This window comes from Aythya ferina (genome assembly GCF_964211825.1).
Source record: "Aythya ferina genome assembly, chromosome: 1".
Classification (NCBI taxonomy): domain Eukaryota; kingdom Metazoa; phylum Chordata; class Aves; order Anseriformes; family Anatidae; genus Aythya; species Aythya ferina.
The window spans coordinates 159,136,098-159,159,927 of NC_140296.1; the positions used below are offsets into that span (position 1 = coordinate 159,136,098).

The 23,830-nt window shown below is 41.7% G+C and overlaps 2 protein-coding genes across 4 annotated transcripts in view; one reads left to right on the forward strand and one right to left on the reverse strand.

Annotated features, from left to right (window-relative positions):
* EEA1 (early endosome antigen 1) overlaps window positions 1-23,830 on the reverse strand; it is a 406,236-nt gene that overhangs the window by 303,988 nt on the left and 78,418 nt on the right. The window lies entirely within an intron of this gene.
* PLEKHG7 (pleckstrin homology and RhoGEF domain containing G7) overlaps window positions 1-23,830 on the forward strand; it is a 40,508-nt gene that overhangs the window by 7,661 nt on the left and 9,017 nt on the right. Inside the window, exons 4-16 of one of the 3 annotated variants that reach the window (XM_084506557.1) lie at window positions 1,133-1,260; window positions 3,102-3,142; window positions 5,013-5,102; window positions 5,625-5,774; window positions 7,276-7,371; window positions 9,834-9,929; window positions 10,549-10,662; window positions 11,991-12,168; window positions 13,719-13,834; window positions 14,608-14,701; window positions 17,952-18,031; window positions 18,502-18,661; window positions 20,830-20,927. In XM_084506557.1, the coding sequence (XP_084362683.1) occupies window positions 1,133-1,260; window positions 3,102-3,142; window positions 5,013-5,102; window positions 5,625-5,774; window positions 7,276-7,371; window positions 9,834-9,929; window positions 10,549-10,662; window positions 11,991-12,168; window positions 13,719-13,834; window positions 14,608-14,701; window positions 17,952-18,031; window positions 18,502-18,661; window positions 20,830-20,927 (1,441 nt within the window). The remainder of the gene's footprint in view (window positions 1-1,132; window positions 1,261-3,101; window positions 3,143-5,012; window positions 5,103-5,624; window positions 5,775-7,275; window positions 7,372-9,833; window positions 9,930-10,548; window positions 10,663-11,990; window positions 12,169-13,718; window positions 13,835-14,607; window positions 14,702-17,951; window positions 18,032-18,501; window positions 18,662-20,829; window positions 20,928-23,830) is intronic. The other 2 variants (XM_084506558.1, XM_084506559.1) reach the window with 2 other exon arrangements.

A 23,830-nucleotide genomic window follows, 5' to 3' on the forward strand; every position in this document is an offset into this window, starting at 1 on the left:
GAGAAGGAAAGGAGAGGAGGAAAAATATTTTAAAAAGAAAGAAAAAAATGCCTGCAAGGTTTCACATCAACTGTTGGCAAAGCGCTCAAAGGGCTAAATGTTCCCAGTAAGACAGCTGCCTAGGCAAAGAATATAAAGGAAAGATACTTAACTAACCAAAATTACTACACACAATAAATGGAGACTAAAAAAAGATCATTTTTCTATGTGCACACACACTTCACACCTCCTTCCTCAGCTACTTTGTTACCAACCCTTGGAAATCATATGTGGTCTGCTTGCATCAGTCAATGGTAGACAGTAGAATAGCAGCTGCAGACGCCAGTCGTTCTGCAACCATATGCTAACACCGTTAATTAGGTATGGGCGTGAATTATTAGCAAAATTCAATAAAGTACTCAATATGCATCAATAATTTCTGTATTTGAATTTAAGCAGCCTCTGGCACAAACACACCATTGGATACAAAATGCCTGTGTCATTTCACTTGATGAATGTACATCCCAGACAATGCCCTCCGTTAGTAACAACAATAGTTGGAGTTACTTGTTTCAGATCAGCAGGGCTGCTAAATCACATTATATTCAAAATACAACATATCTGAATTAGCAGAAAAATCTTTAAAGATTTAGAAGGAGAATGACACAAACTAGCTAAAAGGTTAAATATAATAAAACAACAACAACAAACACTAAACTGTAAGACTCTACTGTCTTTTCCTTATGTCTCCTGAGTCAAAAAGTCAAAAGTACTGGCACGTGTCAGTAGAAGCATAGTATGTAACTGCTCCTTTGGACTCCAATGCCAAAAACATCCTGAAATGTTTTTTGCTTGATCTTCGAAGAACGCAGAAATTTCTCATATTTAAATTCTCTGAGTACTCCTCTTCTGAGGCAGGTCGTGACTATGAACACCTCAATCTCAGCAGCACTGTGTAGTTGTAAAGATAGTGGGATATCTGCTGTTGATCACTGAAGTTTTCTTCTCATTTTTTCCTATAATACCTTATGCCATAGCCACTGTGATTTAGATTTTAGCTCATTTCCTCCTACATCAGGAAGTAGCACTTCAGGAATTTCCTCTGCAGCCACAAGAGGAGAGAGTTGACACGTGTTGCTGTTGCCTCTTGCAGATCAGCCGAGCGCCGGCGTAGCTCTGTGGTAGTGAGTTTGCCAGGACTCGAGGTATTCCCTGGAGACCTCCTGGTGTCAGACAGTGCCTTGGACTACCTGCCCCACGCAGCCCTGCTGCTAAACGCAGGTCAGATACAGGGTGGGGTTTGCTCATCTGAGCCCTGCAAAAGCTGCAACAGGCGTGTGTGTGCGCGTGGGATGGGGAGGGGGGGAGGATCGGTGCAGCAATGACACACAAAACAACAGAGCCGCAATGGGGGATTCTGTTAAGCAAAACCAAAGCACCTACAGTGCTCATAAAAATGTCTTATTTATTTTTTTTTTCTGCATTTTATTGTTGAATGCAAAATGTAAGAGAAAGTTGAGGGAGGCAGGACATATTACATCCCTCCTCCACAGGAGCAACCAGTGGCCAGGTCAGGATTTCCATCTGCAAGCAGTCGAGTTACAAATATATCATAAAATCATTAAGGTTGGAAAAGACCTCCAAGATCATCTGGTCCAACCATCCCCCTATTACCAATGTCACCCACTAAACCATGTCCCTAAGCACCATGTCCAACCTTTCCTTGAACACCCCCAGGGACGGTGACTCCACCACCTCCCTGGGCAACCCATCCCAATGCCTGACTGCTCTCTCTGAGAAGAAATGACTCCTCATTTCCAAGCTGAACCTCCCCTGGCACAACTTGAGACCATTCCCTCTAGTCCTATCACTACAGTTACCCGTGAGAAGAGGCCAAACCCCAGCTCCCCACAACTTCCTTTCAGGTAGTTGTAGAGAGCAATAAAGTCTCCCCTGAGCCTCCTCTTCTCCAGACTAACCAACCCCAGTTACCTCAGCCGCTCCTCACAGTACTTGTGTTCAAGGCCTTCACCAGCTTCGTAGCCCTTCTCTGGGCACATTCTAGGACATTGATGTTTGAGCAGAGGAAAGAGAGAGCCCCATGCTACCTTTTCAATTAGTGCTCTAATCACAAAGGTAGCAAACCCAACTCATCGCTATATGTTGTTCATGAAAACTTCCAACACAGAAGTATTGACCTGAGAGCAGTTTCTACAAATCTCTCTTGTGGAATATGGTATAGTGCACAGGTGATTGCCAAAGACTATAATATGCTGGTGACCAGAGATCAAAATTTTCCACAAATGAATAGGGTTATAACCATCAGTTTCTCAAAAACAAATAACCTGGCCATCCCCGGAAACAATGGCCAAGGTCTTCAAAATTCAAAAGAAGGTTTCAACTGCAATTCCCAGTGACATATAGGCCTGAAGGTAGGTACCATAAATTCAGAAAATCCTTCCATATTTCTTGCTGTACAACCTTAGCCATCTCTAGCCTCCCACCAGTGCATTCCTACATCTGTATTCCCAGCCTTCCCTGGGCCTTTCTGAGGACCATGAGTTACAGCCTGCACCACTGTGCTAGCCCCATGACAGCTCTGAGGCTTGGGGAATTTAGGACTGCTTATACATGGATGCTTTACAGCTGTGATCCCATGGACACTACTTTCCACAAAGATATTCCTACTGCTGCAGAGACTACTCTGTACAGACAATGATACTTTTACAGTGTAGCAAATTTAAAAGATTCATACAAAGTACCATAAGTACCTGCATAATTCCAAGACACCGCTAATGAGAAGATGTAGGCTAATTCTTCTTTCAGAACAACGGATATCTTTAAGAATTGGCCTGAGGTATGATGCATTTCCCCATGTTAAAAATTGTCAGTCACAAACTGATCATCTGCAGAAAGCAGGAAAGTTCAGCATCAACCAGACACCATCCCAACAGCCTTAATGACTTTTAAGTCTGGTGCACAAACTGATGAAACAAAAATACTAAATTTGAGCCAAGTAAAGTATGGTATATCAGTCTTCATTAAGGGGAAAAACCATAAATAACAGTTTTATTTTTAGCTATTTGTTTCTTTACTGATAATACATTTGTTTTACCCATTAGAGTCCAAAAAGCCAAGGTGGCCATTTGCCAGAAGGGGAGTTGTGAGTATTTCACCATGTTTTTTCCCTTGCACTGACCTTGCTTTCTCACACAACTAACCTGAACCTGGGTAAAAAGAGTTTCTTCACTCTACTGCCCTTGAAGAAAGGCAGCCAGCAGGCGAGCAGAGCATGGAATTCTAACCTGCCTCTGGGACCAAGCACCTGCTTGGTCGTTCGTCTGCAATAAAGGTAGGGTGACTCCAGCACAGCCACAGGTGACACTGCACGTAACGTGTAAGAAGACAGCCAGCACACTCACCCCCAACCCCAACAGGGTGAGGGAGCACATGGTGGCTGTGGCAGGCTCTGCCATGGGTAGTGTCGCTAGGGTCATGATCCTGCATCTCACCCACCTGAGCCGCACCCCTGAGAGGCTGCCCCAGGCAAAACCCTTGGTAATTCTTTCACATTCTTGCTTTAAACTCACCGTGTCATGTATTTTCTGCATGCCAGCCCAAATTTTACTTTGCCTGATATGGAAGGTATTTAAGCTTCACCTTTCCAGCTGGCTTTTTAGATGCATTCTTACACCTTTCCTGTCCTCATGGGTGCCCTGATTCTCTCCAATGAAAGCACATACCAACACTCTTCAGTTAATTTCCTATTCTAACACATTCCCTTGTCTTCTGTTATGAAAATTTTCACTTGCAATGGTATCCAAATTTCTTTTCAAAACCGTTTGCAAGTGTCTTGATAACTTTCTACCCCTAAAGATGTATTCATGAACCTTTCCTACCCTTTTATTTTTATATATTTTCTAAATCTTTACCATCAAAGAAAAGTTTATGCAAGTAAATCAAATACTTGGATTAGCATATATGAGTTCCCACTTCGTTTGACAACATTTATACAGAATTTCAAGGAGCACAGCCTAAACCACAGTTTAGACTTCAAAATATTTGAAATTTGCAATAAAATACAGTGAATATTTAGTCAAGTGATTTCTGATATTATTACATGGCATAAAATTTAATATATATAAATGCATTTTTAGTGTATTGGTTAAGCATGATGCATTACATCCACTCCTTTTCAAGATATCTTGCAGAACTAAGAGTTCAGCTTAAATTGTGAATTTCAAATATTATATAGTTAAATACATATTTCAAAGTTGGTTTGAGTTCAGTGCCTAAAATTCCGACAATAGCAATCCATGAAGTATGTGTATATAGTTCCAGAGAGCAGATAAAACTTAGTGACACTCCTTATAAATCTAAGTTCACAGAACTAAATTTGGGTTCCTAAACGTTGCTTAAACTTTTTACATGGCACTGCTGGACTGAAAAATAAAGCCAAACCAAAAGCAGTTGTTTTTCTTTCATGATCCCTTACATGGACAGAACCCAGTTGCTCTTTAAGCTTTCTAAGAGCTCATTTTACAGACGCTGCTATGCAGCTGACTAGAGGAGTTATTTTTAATACAAAACTCAAATTAAAATAAATAAATAAATAATCTCTCAAGATTTATATACCTAAGATGGCAGGAAGAAGATTTCAGATATGAGTTTGCTGTCCCATAATTCTGGCTGTGCTGAAGGAAACAAAATATTTTATTTGTTCCGTATTGTGGTGGCAGCCCATTGTCTGTTGCCATACCAATGATCTGCCCTGCCTAAGACCGTTGTGTTACATAAACAAGATCTTACACACCCACACCTCAAAGCCACCTACACACACCACCCATAAGTACAAATAAACCTGCCATTGCTGTCTCATCTCTGAGCAGGAGAGCATGGAAATATAAGAAAATCACGTGGTTAAGGGCAAGCTCCTTAGAGATCAAAGCAAGGTTATTCAGCTGAGTAAACTTCTTACTGGTCTTCAAAACACTGTATGAATCAGGGGTGATTTTTTTGTTGTTGTTAAACAGGGTAAAGACAAACAGAAGCAAGATCTGGAAAACTGTCTTTCAACTGTTAAGATCATAGATTGCGGCACATATGATTTCTGCTGTTGCAAGGTATCAAAATACTCAGTATACTGTACCATAAAAGCTATCTGTTAAGCTCTAAGAGATGGAGATAAAACTTTTGTCTTACTTTCAAGTTACCATACTTTATTACATTAATCTGGATATGAAATGCATTTCGAAAGCCTCTGAAAGCCTAGTCCTCTGATACCTTGATTTTACTATCTGAAAAACAGGAGGCTATCCTCCATCTCTGCTTTCCAGCAGCACCAGTACAACACATCACATTCATTAGCTTTTGCAAGCTGCCCACTATTTTTTGGTACAGCATCCTACAAACATAGGCTATTATTCTGCACTACTTTCAAGTTCGGTGTGTTTATGTTATGAATATTTTAGAGGAAAATGTCAGTTTTTTAAATATTTTTAATGAAAACTTCAAGCTTTCAGCAGAAGAATTACTAATACTGTCAGACAGACTGTATATGGGTAAATAGATATTAGATTCTTTTCATATGGTCTGAAGGAGTTGATGTGGCAGTCAATTATTTTTTCTTCTTCTTCAATCAATAGAGTAAATCTTGGCATGAGTTTATAAAGGCTCAACAGACTGAGCAGAAAGATGTCAACAGCCGGTTGGAAGTGAAAAAAGAAGAAGCAGTGTGGGAACTTTTCACAAGTGAATGCACTTACTTTCTGGATCATTTGCTGGTTCTCAAGATGGTAACTTAAGATTTCATTTCTCAAGAATGATGAAACATTGTTTGCCCTGTTGACAGCACAGTAGACATAAAGCCATCTGTACCCTCTCCTTTGGCATCTACAGGGGAATGATAGGCTATTGCTTCCCAACCCCTCTTTCCCTTTCCACCCTCCCTCCCCTCCCCCCCCCAAAAAAATATTTATATATTAGTATTAGTTCAAGGAAAAACAGAGAAAATGCTTCACTAATCTTATCTGTTGCTGAGTAAGTAATCTAGACAGTACAATAAGTACTGCAAAGTAAAGGGAATAAATAGGGAGCAGGTTGAATTCCTCCTTGGTGGAGCAGCACAGAAAAGGATGGGAAAGGGAACAATAAGTCCAAGGTAGGATTGAAGTGTCCTTACTTACAGACTCTTTGGTTAGCGATCTGAGAAGGTAAAAAAAAGTGAATCCTGGGAAGGATGAGAATAACAGGAGACGTGCAGCCTCCTTGCTAAGTCTTATATAGGACTTCACAGACAAACCTTCACCAGCCCCATATGACCCATGTTCAGTCCACACCAGTTTCCCAAACTCTGCTGCCAAAGAAATACATTGAATTTAGGTGTCCAGTTTTACAGATACTTGCTATTCTAAGTATTTCCCAGCATTCAGGTATTTCACTGATTTAATGAATACCCATAGGGGACTTAATCACCATAAGCCCCATCTAAATTCTCAGGTCAACTGTTTGTGGCAGTTAAAGAATTATGCAAGGCTAAGCAAACACTCTCACTAGCTCTTCAATCTTAGCACACGGGTGATGGGTTTTCTTTCATTAATGCTTTTCACACACATACTAAAAATTCCACTTAATAATCTACATTTCTTTAGCCTTTTTCAGCTTTAGGCCAGATTCAGCACTGCTCCAAGATCACTGTCAGAGCTTAGGTAATATAGCATCCTAGCAGCCAGTCAATACAAATGCAGTTTTCACTCAACACAGGTTAACAGAACAATCCAAAGAGATGAAAGCCATCACAAGTCCTTTGCTTATGCTATTCCAATAATTTTTCTCTTTTCCATAGTAACTCCAACTTGTGTAGCATGGGTTAAGAAGGAAAGCATTTAGAAAAGTCATAGAACTCTGTAACTCTGCAATTCTGATGCTATCAATTCCTACACACTACAACTCTGATGCTATTAATTCCTTCACACAGACCTGCACAGATCAGTAGCCCCTGGCAGACAGAGAACATGGCAGGGACATTGCTACTTATGTGGTAGCTGCAAAAGACCCCAGAGGCAACCCTCATACCCTGCTCCTTACACAAAGCCCTGTTTAGCCTTCAGGCATGGCAGAAAAATTTTCTCACAGCATCATCTTCTGCTCTCTCCAAAATCAAAAAATCTTTTCAAAAGAGTTACATGTTCTTTTCATTAAAATATTATATATATATATATATACACATATATATAAAATTACATATATATAACAGGCAAAACTGCTAAATAGCATGCATTTGTTTTGTTTTTAAAGGTATTTTTGAACACTCTAAAATACCTCCAGAGTAAAGAATTTCTCTTGGATGTGGATTTATGGAAACTCTTTGCAAACTTGGAGGAGTTAAACAAGGTGAGTTTAAAATAAATAAATAAATAAATGGTGGGGAATCTTACTGAGATTAGGAACCAATCAGTCCAATAAAAAGAGATGAGGATCCATCAGTAAGGTCTTTATTCAGACTCAATGCCCAAGACAGGAAATGAGTTAAAATAATTAGTCTTTTCATCATTTCTGCTTGGTATTTCTGTGGGGATCTTTAATGCAAATTCTCACATGCCTCCAGCAAAAGATAAACAGGCATGGAGGAGAGTTCATTCAACAGTTGTTTCTGAAGTAAACACCAGTTTGAGACAATTTCTCAAAAGCAAAGTCCTTTTAAAAGGATTTGTGAAAGCAGACAGCAACTACACAATTCTTACTGCAAAACTAAGAATTATAAAATAATTCCAGTAACAAGCTTCCTTTCTCAAACTTATGGGCACAAAGACCTTTTTATCTACTAAGCCACTCTTGCAGAACAAGGAAAAAGAAAATGCTGACCATCCCTCACCAGCCAGGGTTTCCCCTGGTGTGGCTACCCCCAACACCGAGCTGATGCTCTGCATCCATGTACTACTCACCCTCCAGCTTCCAGGAAGAAGGAAGAGGAAGACAAGGCTTGGCTGTGATGCTCTCTGACTCTGCCACTTGTGGCCAGTTGCTTGGAGATCATTTTCAGCTCCTGAAAGTTAAAACAGACAATAAGTCCAGAATATCTTTCACAAAGCTTCATTAGCAATGTGGAAGTTTTTCTTGTCTTTAGAGCTCTTTTATGGGACAAAAATAAACTCAACATCTCAACCTCAGCAGCAAAGTGATTTTTGGAAGGGGCTCTTCAGCTTCAAAAGTGTAATGTCTGCTCACAATCATATCATGTCTTAAACAAATTGGCTATTTCAAGTTCTTTCCTTTACTGTTACACCCTTGCCTTAACCACTAACATCTCAATTTTTAGGCAAAACAAGAAGAGCAGGAAAGTTCTTCAGAGCAGGAACAATTAAGTAGAAATACATGAGCAAGTCATCTTTGCTCAGTAGCTGACCACTCACCAGATGACCATATTCAGAAGCAGAAGGAAAGAGATTTTAACTAATGCATTTGTGCTCTTGTGCTTGTCATGGACAAAAATCATACAAGCAGCTATCTAGTAGAGTTTAGCTGATGTCTAATTTCTAACCTATTTCATTCTTACTTAAAGAAGGTGTGCCATTCTGGGAACACAAATGCTTTGAGCTTGGCTAGAGCTTGATCAAGACTTGAGACAATTATCTTTAATGTATTTTCCATTTTGTTTTCTTATTTTGTTGTCCATATTAATGAGGATGAGAAAGGATAATTTATTGTACATAGTTGTACATAAAAGACTGGACTAATGTACAAAAAAGTAGCTTCTCTCACTGCCTTTTATGCCTTTTTCGTGCACTTTACAGCATGCATTTCTTCTTGACAGCAGGCTGAATCCAGGAAAAAATGCATGCTGTAAAAGGTGCAAAATGAACCCTTGTTAAAATTAAAGAAACCCTGTCCTATAAGCAACCCTGCCCCCGTAAGTACATCAAACAAAGCAATGCATACAGCTAAAACAACTCATAGCAGTATCACAGAGGGCAATGTTGCCTTCTGGTCACAGGCAAATACCAGGTAATGCAACAAGGTAATATATGCAAATTTTTCAGGAGAACTATGCCTGAAGAAAATGACAAAGATAAAGACCTGGGAGATCCTTCAAACACATCTGACACCTGTAGTATGTGCAAGGCTGCTGTATGCTCTAACCATGGGCAGTGTAGAGTTTGGGTCTCTGCCAATGTGCTGAACGTATCCAGCTCTGTCTTTGAGACTGACCAAAACGTTGGCCCAAAACTCAGTCTGGTCATGAACATGAGTGTAAACAGTTTGGGAGGTGAGCAGGGGTTTAGGAGCAGGCCTTCCCCCACTTCTGACTGATAGTGTAAGCACAAAGAACTTTTGAATTTAACTTACAAGGAATATGGGGGTTTCATCTTATAGCATTTTATAGAAATTTCCCACACCTCCCAGAGCATGAAACAAAGTCAAAGTATGAAAGATGGTGTCCCCTTCAAAATAGCATGGTCTCCTCCAGTTGTCACAGCTCTGTCACACACAACGTTTACAAGTAGATACCTTTCATCCATTGTAATTTACTATGTTGATTCCTATCAAATACAGCTGCTACTGTAAAATAAGTTTAAATGAAAAAAATAAAAAAACAGAATCCTGTTTCAAAGCTTTTTTCATATGGCACTATCATGACATAACTGGGTGTTTGTAGATATTTACTTTATCTTCTGATTGAATAAAAAGCTCTGGGAGCAATTCTGATGCTAATTCTAGCAACATCAGGGAGAGAAGCATAGGTGTCTTATGAGGTTTGAAGCCTTTGAAAAGACCAGGAATGAGAAATAAAGTTGTCTTAAACTTAGGCAGATCAGACATACTAATATATATATATTTTTTTCCCTGTTGCTTAGATAAGTCTCAGTTTTGTGGAAAGTTTTTTTGAAATTGTGAAGGAACATGTCAGCGAGTCAGGGTCGCCTACGGATTTCATCTCCATACTCAGAAAGGTAACATAATCAGAAGCTTTTTTGTTTAATCTCAGCAGATCTTTGCAATGTACCATTTGTCATAGCATGTAGGTTACCTTAAAGCAGTCAAGTCAGTCAAGGACATGCCATCTGTCACAGGCAGTTTGGTCTTAGCCTCAAGTACCTCCTGTCAGTAGGACATTTTTATTTTTATTCATTGACATGTCTGAGGTGGTCACGGAAAGCTGCCCTGTATGTGGAACAGAGCATGGAAAGATTTTCCATTTCTGGGGAACCACAACCCAGGCCTTCTGGAGACATTGCCATCAACAGAGCCAAGCTTCTAACTCTGTGGGAGAAGTTTTCCTGAGGCCAGATCCTGACCCTGTCTCCAGCTGTACCCTGCTTCCTTTCAATCCATCGTGTAGATCCTTCCTTTACTCCATGGACCAGATCCACAGATGTATTTAAGTGACTAATTAAGATCTCAATGGGATATGTATTTTGGTCTGTGCCTGCTAAGCGAGAGGCGGGCACAGACCCTTTCCCTATGTACAAGGAAATCTAAGGTAAAACCATGTTACAAAACGAAAAGGGTTGTTCCTGCCTTTGTTGTGATATTTTTCTTTCTTGACAAGATTCCAAGCCTCTTTTGCAGTTTTTCCAGGGTGACCTCTGCCAGACGCACCAGATTTATTGCCTCAATTATACATCCGCTGTCTTCTACTTGGAAAACCTGAGACAGAGAGAAGATTTTGGCATCTACCTGAAAGTAAAGTGATGGTTTTATTGTTGTTGTTGTTGTTGTCTTCTGGCTTTCTGTCTTATGAAAAGATTTTAACAGCAGGCTAGAAAAGTTTACTGGAAGCAAAACTGTTAAAGTAGCATTTTACACAGATAATTAAACTGCAGGGGATAATCATGCATATGAAGTCACCCTTCAGAGTATATGTTTCCCTGTGCATGTGAAAGTCCGTATTTGTAATTTAAAACAGGCAAGAGTGGAAAGCTAAAAGGGAAAATCTGGCTGCATTTTTGCAGGCAGAAAATACATACTGCCAGCATCGAACATGTTATGTTTTGCACATAATCCATTGACATGGTGACCTACACTTTAGCAAAGTGAAATGGATTTAAAAAAAAAAAAAATCAAGCCACTTTGTAAAACCTCTCTAATGGATTTTCCTTTGATACATGTCCAGTGTATCAGCTTGGTTTAAATGTTGAATGGGATCACAGCGTATAGGGTATTGCATGCTCTAGAATATGACCGGGCTCAAGGGTATTTGCTAATCCACATCCCCTCAGAGAGGAAGCAGCATCCTGGACACCACAGCAAGCAGACACTCTGCAATGGCAGTGATTTAGCCCCATGGTTTGGCTTGACTACAGATAGAACAAATGTAGAACTTGGTATCAAAACACTACCAGCAGATGAATGTTTACTTCCCTCGTATAAAACTGAAAAGAGCTATTGGGCAAGTCTTTGTAAAGTTAAAACAATAGTGCAGGCTCTGTCTCTGCTGACACTGTGTCTTCCTAAAAGCAGTAACTGCATCCAGGGTAGCTGCAGAGCTCCTGGGGAGGGGGCTCTGCTATTTCTGACCAGTGTAAATGCTTAAGACTGATCTTCAATGTTACAAGCTTAGGAAGAAAAATCTAAAAAAGGCTTTTCTTTTTGTAACAGCTGCAAATGCTGCAGCTTTCAGGTACATCACTCCCTCTCTGACAAGGGTTTCAGACACTCATGTCTAGGAGAAAGGTCACTAGTGGAAAGTAGCAGTTGAACATAAAAAATGGCCCTCAAATGAGACTAAGGTTTTCCTGATGAAATTAAAATGGCAAACAAATAAGAGCACGGCTTTATCCACCAGCATGGCCACAGTATCTGAAATAGGAAGGAGCAGTGTGGATCCCCCTGTACAGAGGTGGAGCCTTTACACTGCACTTGCTCTCACTGTGTAAATAGTTGTTCTTTAATTAGCCCTTGTCTCATTACAGCTGATGATGCATAAAGCTGTTTGTTTGACGTTTGCATAAAGCTGTACCTACATGCCAGAGAGCAAAAGGAGGCCTAAAAGCGGTGTTCTTTGTCTTCAGCAGTGGTGTGAACAAAACGAACAGTGCAAGAGACTGCACCTGCCGGAGCTGCTGGTTGCTCCTTTGCATCGACTGACCCGCTATCCCCTCCTCCTAAACAATATCTGGAAGAGGAGCACTGACAAAATGGAGAAAGCCTTTATCTGGTCAGTGAAAGAGAAGGTGGAAAAGTCCATACGTAAGTAGCTAAGGTTAAAAGTCATTAAAAAAAAAAAAAAAAGTCATTGCAATTAACAATTAGGAAGCTATGTGGCTTTTTGTGCATGTGCTTTGAGTATAAACAGATCCGGTCTCCCTGCAGAGATGCAATGAGGACATGCATGCCTTTCTACAATCCTGAGTCCTTCCTCATTCTGTAGGAAATGATTGGTGCCACCCCTGTGCTCTCTGAGCAAGGTCACAGGACTCCCAAATCAGTGAGTCACTTGTATTTGCGCAGAATCATCTGCAGTGACATGGAAACAATTAAAAGCAGATCACAAATTGGAACAAATAAAGAAAAATCTCAAACAAAGAAGTCTTTGACTTGGATTTATGTCTAGGGAGGATTTGTTGGGGCTAACCCTTAATAGGATGAAATACCACTCACAAGGGGGATATTATGCCAGTGACCTTTTGCTAAATGACAGGGTCCTACCACGTAAAGTAGCAGAAGAGCTATTGCAGCTACAGATTTTTCCTACTTACTGTAGAAAAAGGAGGGATTGGTCCAGGCAGATTTTTCTTTCCTGGATCCTGTTTTAAGTAATTAAATTATTAATTCAGTCTTGTTCAGGAAGCCATAAACACAGCTGTAAGTGCCTCATGGTCTCCTATCCGGAGACAGGTTTATTCTCTAAAGTCATATCGCAGCCCATGCAAATCAAAGACAAGACAAGCAGTGGGGAAAATGCCCACCCTGCCAGTCTTGGCAGGAAGAGGTGCCTGGCAGCACCGTATCCCCACCTGCAGAGCAGGGTGCTGCATGACCCAAAGGAACAGGGAAGTACACGGCAAGAGGTCACTGCTGCCCAGTCTGGACCTCTCAGCTCCTCAGCATGACCTCCAAGTGCTGAACTTTGAGCGAGAGAGGGTTCCTTGCTCCTACTCTTGCTGAGTTTTGTGGAGGAAAAAGGGCAGGGTTTTTTTCCAGGTGTTTCCCCAGTACCCACCAAATTTAAGTGGGTCATTGGAGCAAGGATTAAAGCTCTTGTCCTCTTTGGGTCCAGTCCAAAAATAAAAATAAGGACTGCTCATGGAACAATGACCCTGTGAAGGATTGGACGCTGCTGTTCTTCCCCCCATCCTAGAGGCTGAAGGTTTAAATGTCTCTTTGGAAGATGAGACAAAGCACATGTCTTCCAGACATAGATAAACCTGCTCCTGCTTCCTGGATAAATACGCCAATGGCAGAATTACCACCTACAAGGGACTTGAATTCTTTCTCTTATTGACAGATTTTGTGAGGAGCCTGGCCTTACAGCCACACAACAAACAGACCCAGCACAGAACAGGTCTCAGAAAAATAAGGTGGTTTTCGTCACTATACATGTATGGTGTGGGTCTGCTGGGAAACTCTGCTGACCTAAGAAGAGTTTAGTCATTGATTTCAGTGAGGTGAGGACTTCATCCAGGGTTTCATATATGAGAATTTTTGGCTTCCACTGAAGAAAATCAGTATTCAGCGTCTTCTAGAAACAAGCCTATTTTTGCCGGTATTGGCAGTAACTGATGCTTTACGTATTTCAGGGGATCTGGAAGGCAAAGTCAAATGGCTGGACAACTTTCAGAAGTTCCGGCAGCTGCATGAGGTCATAATTTGGCCTCAAATCTGGGATCGCGACAAGAGATTCTTTGTCCCAGAGGTAAGCACTTTAAGGGCATTTTTCCTTGTGGAAAGAAGGCAGTTTCCTATCTTTACAGTGTTATCTAAAGCTGTCTGTCTGCCTATGCTCTAGCTGCTGTGGGTGACTCTGCTCTAGCAGGAGCAGCCTGTGCACTGCAAATGCTGAAGCTGAACGTGCAGGCTGCACACAGTCCCCTGGATGGCAGCATGGCTTGCTCTCTGCTAGCATCAAAGAGAGTACGACCAGGAGGACTTGCCAGGGTCTACTTTTAGAGGGCAGAATGAAATGGGATAAATATAACTATTAATACCTTTTATGAGCAGCACAGCAAACATAAATTATTTTCCTCTTCCACTCCTCAAGATGACCCAAAGAAATTCCTACTTGAATACCATTACAGAAAATTATAGTGTCCCTGGGAACAGATGCACCTTTCTGCTGTGGTTGCTCCCTTACCCAGACAGACATACTTTAACCAGCATTACGGTAACATCATCAAGTGGGTCTTACCTCAAGGATTACATCTATTTGTGTGCAGAACTGCAAAAAACATTAAACTCACTCCAGAAATGAAAAAATACAGCTTAATATTTCAAAACCTTAAACACATTTAAAGAGAAGCACTGCTGAAGAAACACAGCCATGATCAGTTATCAGCTATGTGGTGAATTTAGGCTGATATAACATGACATGTTGTCTCTGTTTAACTGCTGGGTGCCTCCCAGTTCATAATCAGATACGCAAGATTCCCTGTTTTATTTTTTTCCTCTCTCTCTCTTTTTGGGGTGAAGTGCTTGAAACAAAACCTGAGAGAAAATAGCAGTGAAAACATTTTGTCTTCAGCGAGCAGACTTCTCCTCCATGAAGGGAGACTAACACTAGCAGGTAATGGCCCTAAATGTCTCTCTAGTAGGCACTGGCTTAATAGAATTACGCTTTGTTATGGCAGGGCTGGAATGAACCTCTGTGATAGTATTCAGGCAGATGCAGGGAAGAAAAAGCAAACATACGGCTTGTCAGAGGCCAAGAAATACCCGAACTACCAAAAGGATGAGTAATTTGCATGATTGTTTCTTGTCATATCTGGATATTCAATCTGCCAGATGCAGAGGAAATCAGACTGACTTGCCTACATCTGTCACTCAGAGGGAGAGTTTTACTGTCAAGCTCAAGAATGTGGCAAAAGGACATCAAGAAGTTTAGACTGTCTCATACAAACTGCCCCACATACCCGGGGACTGATGTCAACAAACCCCACCTCTCTGGCATCACATCTGTTAAACGTTGTATTTAAAATTACAGGACAGTCCAGACAGTTTTCTTTTTTATTTTTTTTTTATTATTATTTTTTTATTTTGTACTTATCTCTGCCCAGACTGCTGTTGTGACGGACATCTAGGAACAAGATGGTAATGTGTAAACAAGATGAGTGCCTTCCCTTTCATTACCAGCAGTCTCCCAGGACATGCCCCTAATTCCACGTGTAGCACTGAGGTCCTACTTGGGCGTTGAAGCAGAGCCCGGGCAGTTTGATTGCTTTCCACGCCTGGAGAAGACCAGCATCCAAGAGGGCACTGGAAGCAACAGGGCTATAGCAGGGCCTTGGCAGAAACGAGCCCAGCTCTGCCTTACAGTTTCTTCAACACCTCAATAGGAGCAGAGGCGAAGGGAGTGAGCACCCAAAATTTTCTGCCTCCCACCATCACTGTCATAGAGAGAGCAGCCAAGGGGCACAGCCCATGGATTTGGTTTTCCTCCCATGTGAGGAGATTTATAGTGGCAGAGGTGAAGATACAACATCAGGCACATGGAAAGCAGAAGATAAGGTTGCTACTGATGTTTAGGGGATGGTGGGCAGAGAAGGAAGAAAGCCACCGAGTTCTCTTCTGCCAGTGCTCCCCTCTGCACTCATTGGCCTTCTGATGAGACACCAGCACATGATCCAGTGAGGTAAGGGTAGCCTTCAGGGGGCTACATTTCTTCCTGCAGTACATAATTAGAAAATGGAGAAGAAGGTATAAGCATAAATCTTACCCAACAAGACAGCCAGATGCCTGCAATCTGCAGTATAAAAGTGCCTGGCATTTGTCCGCCTGTCCAGATGAAATATCTTTCAAGACAAAAATGAAATCACTATTCGAACACAGTGCTGTGCAACAAAAAGTGTGTCCTAATGTCACACTTCTGAACAGATTCAGACAAATTTGTCTTTGAGGTGAACCATGTTTCTTCAAATGAAACTGCAATCTCTGAGACCACAATTGCATGTTTTTTTGGTAATCCTAGCATCAGGAAGATAACACAGGAAATGCTAGAAATCTTGTTTGAAGAAACATTAGTGCTTTGTCTGAATTTTCAGGAAGCAAGTGTTTCTGCTGTCTGCTTCTATTTAAAAATAGTGCAATCAAAAATTGATGTTTAGTGGCACTGGGAGTCAGAGAGAAGACAATCAGAAAGCTCCTAATCAGCATTCCACCAGATCAAGCTGTCATGTCACTCTGTGAAAAACATGGAAAGTTTTTGGAAGTTAATAGAGTTGCCCAGTGAAAGGATGGGAAGTAACAATGCAAGCTGCAGCATAGGGTATTCCCATTAGATATTTGGATAACCTTACTAAAATTAGGGCGGTCAAATATTGGTGCAGCAGACCAGAGTGGTTGCATAGTCTTCATCCTTGAACATATTCATAACTTGACTGGATAAAACACTGAATGACCTGCTCTTGGAGCGGTGGATTCAGCCAGGGACCTCCAGAGGTCTCTTTCAACTGCTGTCATTCGTTGGTTTTCTGAACACAGCATAGATCAAAGAAACAGAAAATTTGGTCTGCAGCAGTAGAGAGACTTTGCAACAAATAATTCTTTCATGTGTAATGCCCACAAAAGCCTACTGCTGTATAAGAGATGCTGTGGAAAACACCATACCAAGTTTTTGACTTCACAGAAACTTACAGAAGGGCATTTTTCAAAAGACTTCTAATACATGATAACTGGTCTGTTGAATCTCAATTAGCACGTAAGTTCTTCCAGGTAGTTCCTTTTCATAGAAAATGTTTTAATCTTAGTGAGATGAGTTTTCAAGCCAAAGCCTTTCAGAACCAAGCATGCAAGAGAGCATTTTATCATCCTGCAGATTACCTGGAAGCAATAGCTCTGAGCATCCCTTGCAGTGAACAGTAGCTAGGCTTTCCATGCCCAGAGATGCCCTATCAGTACAGAGCAGTCAGAGGAGATATTACAAAGCATAAAGCCTGCAGCAGAGAGAAGAAGTGATTCTAGAAGTTACATAGGGCAGTAAGTTGAGACCAAATAGAGAGATGAAACATAGGTTCATGGAAAGGGATAGGAGGAACTGTACACAGGGAAGAGATCAAAGGACCAAATTCTGCAAATCCAGTTCAGGAAAGAACTTCCTGGTAACCCTAAAAGCCAGATTCCCAGCAGTACATTGTTTAAAAGTACTCTTGCTTCTGTTAAATTATCCCCTTATTTATATAATAACAATACTTGAATTTTCATCAAGGCATGGAGATCAACCTTAAAAACTTAGAACCTTTCTCATAGACATCTGTTGTTATATTCCTTGCATCCTCACAACCTCCAAATTAGGAAGAAAAGATAAGCCAACTCTATTTTGTATAGTTTTTGAAAAGCCTTTGTGATATCATCAGTTAACATTTCATCAGTGTGAAAGTCTGTGCAGAGGGCTGCAAACAAATATCTGTAGGTACCAGTACTTCACTATTTCTTTCTCTCTGACATTTTCAGAAGTTTCACTGTTTACTGGTTAGAATTTGCTGATTTGTAGCATGTCAGCTGTTGTATTCTTAGGAACTGCAGGTGATTCAGATCACTTCTACTGGAAGGCAAGTAGTTATTCTTGCATAATGAAGTGGTAGCTGCTACAAAGTACAAATATTAAGAGCCAAAATCATCAAAAGGCGTATATGACTTTCAAGCACTGTATTTGAGTGAAGACCAGGGGATGAGTAGTTGTGTACTATGCTGAAAGTCATGCTTCTTTTTTTAAAAAAAAAGTATTGTAAGATGATTCATAGATGTGCCTCAATTTAGAAATTTCTTAGCATTCCTTAAAATAATCATGCCAAACTGACTTTTTTTGTTTTCTTCCTCAGAAAGCACAAAACTCCTTGATGTCTACCTCTTCCTATTTGATGATTTCCTATTAATTACCAAAATTAAACGTAACAAAAAGGTAATAATGGATGTTGTTGCAGACGTTATTGTATTTTCTGGCTTGGTAAATATTTTGAATGTACTTTGGAAGGCTGATATTCAGCAAGAAAAATACAAGATGACTAATAGGCATGAAAGACAGGCAACATTTCCTTATGCTAACAGTAAAATAACTTCCAAGAAAGGGAGAAGAGCTCCTGATATTGAAAGAATGGGGCTGGGGGGATCTTTGAACACCTTTGACTGTTTCCTGCCTGTGTACCTATACTGTGTACCTATCATGTTGTTTTAATACAGGCCATGACCTTGACAAGCGAGTTCCGGATACTGATAAGTTTTTCAGAGAAAAGATTTCTAGGGTTGCTTAGGCAAATAAGCTCTCTGAACACCTTTGATAAGACAAAGTACATAATTTAGGGCTGTTTATTGCCTATACTTCATGAGCAGATGGCATACAACCCGCTAATCAAGTTCATTTTCTATTCCCAGAAATACGGGGGCTCAGATACAGGCATAATCCCTGTCTGTCCTTCCCTCACTCCTGAGCTGCAGTCACTCATAAGAGAAGGTGGATTTTGCTCGGTCCTCGACCAGCCCATCCCACTGGACAGACTGATATTGAAAAATGTTGACCCCGTCCATGTAACAGGTACGTGCCTGGGTGCATTTGAATGTTTTCATAAATACCATCTTCATCCATTTGTGTATGTAGCAGTGAAAGGATTAGACACTGCTTGCCCACAAACCACCCCCAGAAGCATGGAGTGCCAATGTCTCAGCACCGGTTGGCTTCACAGATCCATTTGTACTGCAGTGTCTATAACAGTGACTTTCACATGCATACTGGCAACTTTCGGATCTAGATATTCACCACATAGAAGGTATGAAGACTCCAATGACTTCTATCTCGTGAGCCAAGTATTTTCTTACCCTAACCACCTTACCATGCTATATCAATCCCTGGAGCTATTTCCAAAGGACACTGTCAATCCCACCGTAGTTATGAAACATTTTTTCAGTTGTCCCAATTGCCAGCACTACAGTGCACTACTCTCCTTGGTGTCCTTATGTGTACAGCAGCAAAATGTGAGGAGGCTGGAGAGATGATCTACCTCCTGCTGCTGCACTGACTCACCTCCCCACTGGCCCTTGAGAGGATGGAAATCACCCACCCTAAGTCAGTGCTTCCCTGCTCGTAGACTTCCAAACACATTGACATGGAAAACCACCTCCGGTAACATCTGGTGTGCCCTTTGGTGAAGTAGGAATGAGGACCAGCCTCCACAGAGAGTATCCAGCTTTGCCCTATCTAAGGAGCATCCATGCAGTCACCAAATAAGAGGTTGAGTCAGGCCTCCAAGTCTGATCCGCTGGGACAAGGTCTCACACACCTCAGTGACACTTACCTGACACTGTCAAGACCCCAGGAGCCTCCTCTCTATCAGAGAGAAATAGAAATACAAAACTCTGGGCTCCAGGGCCTGCCAGCCATCCTAACCCCAAGGACAGGGAGGAAAAGCTCAGGAAGCTAGAGCACTCTGTAGGAAATCAATAGACGTGGAAAAGAAACCTAGAGCCCATAAAATTTATGATAACCTATTCACTTACGGTAATTACCATTCAGCATCAACACTGACAGGAAATAAAGGTAGGCAATAAGAGGAAACTGAAGAAAGATGAGAAGTGGATGAAAACAGAGGAGAATAACCTTGTTTTAAACGTCCTCCAGATGCCATTTGCCTGCCTGAGACATCCCCTTGCCAACCCAGCATGAATCCAGTGGCTGCACCTCACCAGCAGCGTGGCAGCCAGGGCAGCCCCGACAGCCCCATGGCCCTGCCCAAGCCCAGGCCCAACACAGGATCAGCAGCTTCTGGCTGCTGCTGGGGACATGGCAGCAGCCCTCCGGCTTACATGTACAGCACCATGCATAAAAGCCACACAGGATATGAGAATAATATCTGAGGAATTTTTCCTAGCCGCCATTTGCTATATTCAGGGATTTCTAACCAGGCTCCCTGTGACCTAGCCACAAGCAGCAGAACAGACAAAATCACCTGCTGCATCCCAGCCAGGCTCTAAACACTGGTTATGGCCTACCCCACACTCTGGACCTCATTGCTGGTTTTCTTCCCCATATGTTCCTACCAATTTTCTTACTGTCTGTAGCCACACAAGTCTCCATTATTTACTTGTAGTCTTGAGGTCTGCGATCTGTACTCTCTCCTGGCTGTGTGGGTCCAGGACTGCCACTTGCAAGGGGGCAGTCTCTCACGTTGCTCACCGTTGCTTCATTTACAGCAGTGTACATGTATACTGGCCACAAAAAGCAATGCCAAATGAGTCTGCTGCATTGCAATGGGTCCCTGCACCCTGCACACACTCCAGGGAGAGACCAAGCCCAACACCAGTGTGAGAGCACAGCCACTTCCCTACATAGCAGCCTTCAAATGGACATATTTGAAATCAGATAAAAGTTGTCGATACCTGTTCTTCTCTAGCTTCAGTTATGCTTTAGTCTACTCTGAATGGAAGCTTCTTTTAACAATCCTCAGCAAGACTCAAAAGCAACTGAGCTACACAATGGTTGAGTAAAAATTGTATTAAAAATAAAACTAGTACAAGCAGAATTAACTTTCTGAATTAACAAAGTTTCCTGCATAACAAAAATTAACCCCAGAAGGGTGCCTTGCCCTATTAAGAATCAGGAAAGATGACGACATGTATCATATTTTCAGTCATTAGTAGACCGTGATATGAAATTGGAGTGGCAGCTGCAGGAGGAAATTTATATAATTTCTTCACTTTTTTTTTCAGTCTTCAGCCTGAGAAATGCTTTCCTAATACAGCATGAAAATAGGTATCGGCAGTGCATAGCAGTCTTCTTGCTACAAACACAAACAGAGATTGCCAAGGTAAGTAATACATCTTTTTTCTTCTGTAATTACACAGCTACGCTTGCCCTAGAGGAGGACCTCAGCCTGAAAGTGGCCATGCTGTGCTAAGAATCTATTAAAGTTGTGACATTTGACCAAAACCAAAACAAACATACCAAAAAAAAAAAAAAAAAAAAGCACTGGTTCACACATTTTATTTGCTACAGAATTTTTACTGTTGAACACGTACCAACTTTCTATCAGGGTTGATAGCAAGCCATATCTTTTTGAAAAACAACATCATTTCTGTTTGCTTAAAAAAACCTGACACTTCTTGCATAACAGAAATGAAGACAGTCAGCTCCTCCAGAGAAGTCAAAAACAAAACAGTCCCCCCAATTCATATCTGTAGTATCCAGATCAGAAAATTGTGTTCATCTATGCACAGCACACTCTTGCAGTTTCAGATTGAACAGATGGTATGATTAATTCCACTGTTATATAAATTTACCCCTCACTTTCACACCATATCACACTTCTACCAGCAGTGCTGTTTTTAACATCTGAAAGTGTGCTAGGCACTTCACAGCTTGGGTGTTTTTTTTTTCCTGTAAGTTGAATTTCATTCTCTAGTACCTAACGCACAAAAATCTGACTACCACTAATACTAATTCTTAAAAATAAATCACAGTAGACAGGCTTTTTCAGGGAAAAACAATAAGTGAATTCTTTGCATTTCCAAGCCACTGGTTCCTACTTGGAATAAATATCTACTTAAGAAGTAGTTACCATCTCCTGTGATTGAAATATTACCATTCCCTTTTGAAGTATTCATGCCAGGTAACAACCACCTTCTCAGTGTCTCCCAGTTTCATTTTATCTATGTACTGAAAGTCTCTTTTCACATGGATGTAGTAACATAACAGCATTTTGACTTGTCTCCCTGATTCTTCAGAAACGTAGACCCCATCCATCACAGTTTTGGATAAACTACTATATTTCTGCTACTAAACCCAATCCCAGCACAGTCAGCATGTTTTTTAAAACAAACTTTACTAATTTTAGCAAAGTTTTAGCCTCACAGTTTTAGCTGATAATGATCTGCAAGACAGAAAGGACGATGATCTTCCTAAGACAACCGATATTTTTGAGGGCCATCACATCAGGACCTTGAGGTAGATAGAATTATAGAATGGCTTGGGTTGGAAAGGACCTTAAAGCCCACCCAGTTCCAGCCCTCTGCCATGGGCAGGGACACCGCCCACCAGACCAGGTTGCCCAAAGCCCCATCCAGCCTGGCCTTGAGCATCTCCAGGGATGGGGCAGCCACAGCTTCCCTGGGGCAACCTCTGACAGTACCTCGCCACCCTCTGAGGGAATAATTTCTTCCTAACATCTAATCTAAATTTATCCTTTTCCAGTTTAAGACCATTCCCCCTTTGTCCCACCATTATCTACCCGAATAAAAGTACCTGTAGAACCCCTTCTTGTTATTCTTTGCACAACTCTCCAAGTTTAGTTCAGTCGGTGCCTTAGCTTTCCCGATCCCATCCCTGCACATCCAGACAGTGTTTCTGTACTCTTCCCAAGGCATATGGCCACGTTTCCACCATCTGTGCACTTCCTCCTTTTGCCTGTTTGACCAGCAGGTCCTCATTCAGCCATGATGGTTTCCTACCTTCCCTGGAATATTTATTACACATGGGAGTAGAGAGCTCTTGTGCTCTAAGAAAAAATATCCTTAAGTGTTGCCAGCTCTGATCAGATCCTTTAATCGGATAAACCACATCACAAGAGAGATGGTAAGCTGAATGAAGACGTAGGTGCCATTTTCCCATTGAGCCATCCCAAGCAGAGGCCTGCTATGCTGCAGGCCACCCCCAGGTTTTCCCAGTGTTGCAAGGGGCCTGCCTGGGCTCTGTGTTCGCTCACAAGGCCCATGTTCACTGGCTTACCAGAATACAGCTCCGCATTGACTGCACACAGAGCACATCTTCCAGATTTTGCTGCCTGAGTATTCACCATGTACGTAATGGAGATGCGTTGGACACCTGTCCCCACTCCCACCTCCCTCTCAGACACACAAAAACATAGAACTGAAAATACGCTGCTCTTACTCACTCAGCCCATCCATGCAGTTGCCCCACCCTTCTTCCCTGTCCTCCTCTCTGAGCCACAAAAACCTAAACATTTGAAACCCTGAGTTGTAAGGGACCACTCCTGCCCGGCCAACCCTGTGCAACCACCACTGCACAGCTCATCATCCCCTCTGCGGCTGGCAGTTCTAGAGGGGCCAGAGCAACCACCCGTACTGAAGCCAGCATGCAATCTTTCTCCTCTGCTTTCTGTTTTCCAAAGTGATGCATTTGTCTTGTTTGGGGTTTAAGCACACATACGAAGCAACCAGATGGGTCAATAACAAAATTTATGAATCCTAAAGTAGCACGAAGCAGAGCTGCCTCTCATGCATTTCTATGCCCTGCATCAAAGCCCAGTGACTCTTTGTGCCTTACAGCAGGGAGAGCAGCCACTGAATAGGCAAAACAAAAACCCTGGGGTGGCAGAAGCACAGCTAGACCTCCAGCTTGTATTGCTGCCAAACAATTTGCAATGTCTCATCACAGCAGTTCAGAGACAGCTCAGCTTCTGTGACCCAGACCATCTGGACTAGCACAGAGAGAAGTTACGTTTATGTATTTAAACCCCTCTCTCCAGCCACTACCCCCTGCCTTCGTACCTGGATGATAGGGGATGTAGAGATGAATGCTGTCAGCATGGTGCAGGAAACAAATTCATGTGGCAGCACATGACAGACCTCAGAGGGGCCAACAACTTGCAATATTGATAGCACTGGAGCTGTCTTAATCAGGGTAGCAGGGAGCCCAAACTGCAGGGACAGCATTAAATTAATAAATGCTACACAAAAACAGGTGAAATAGCCT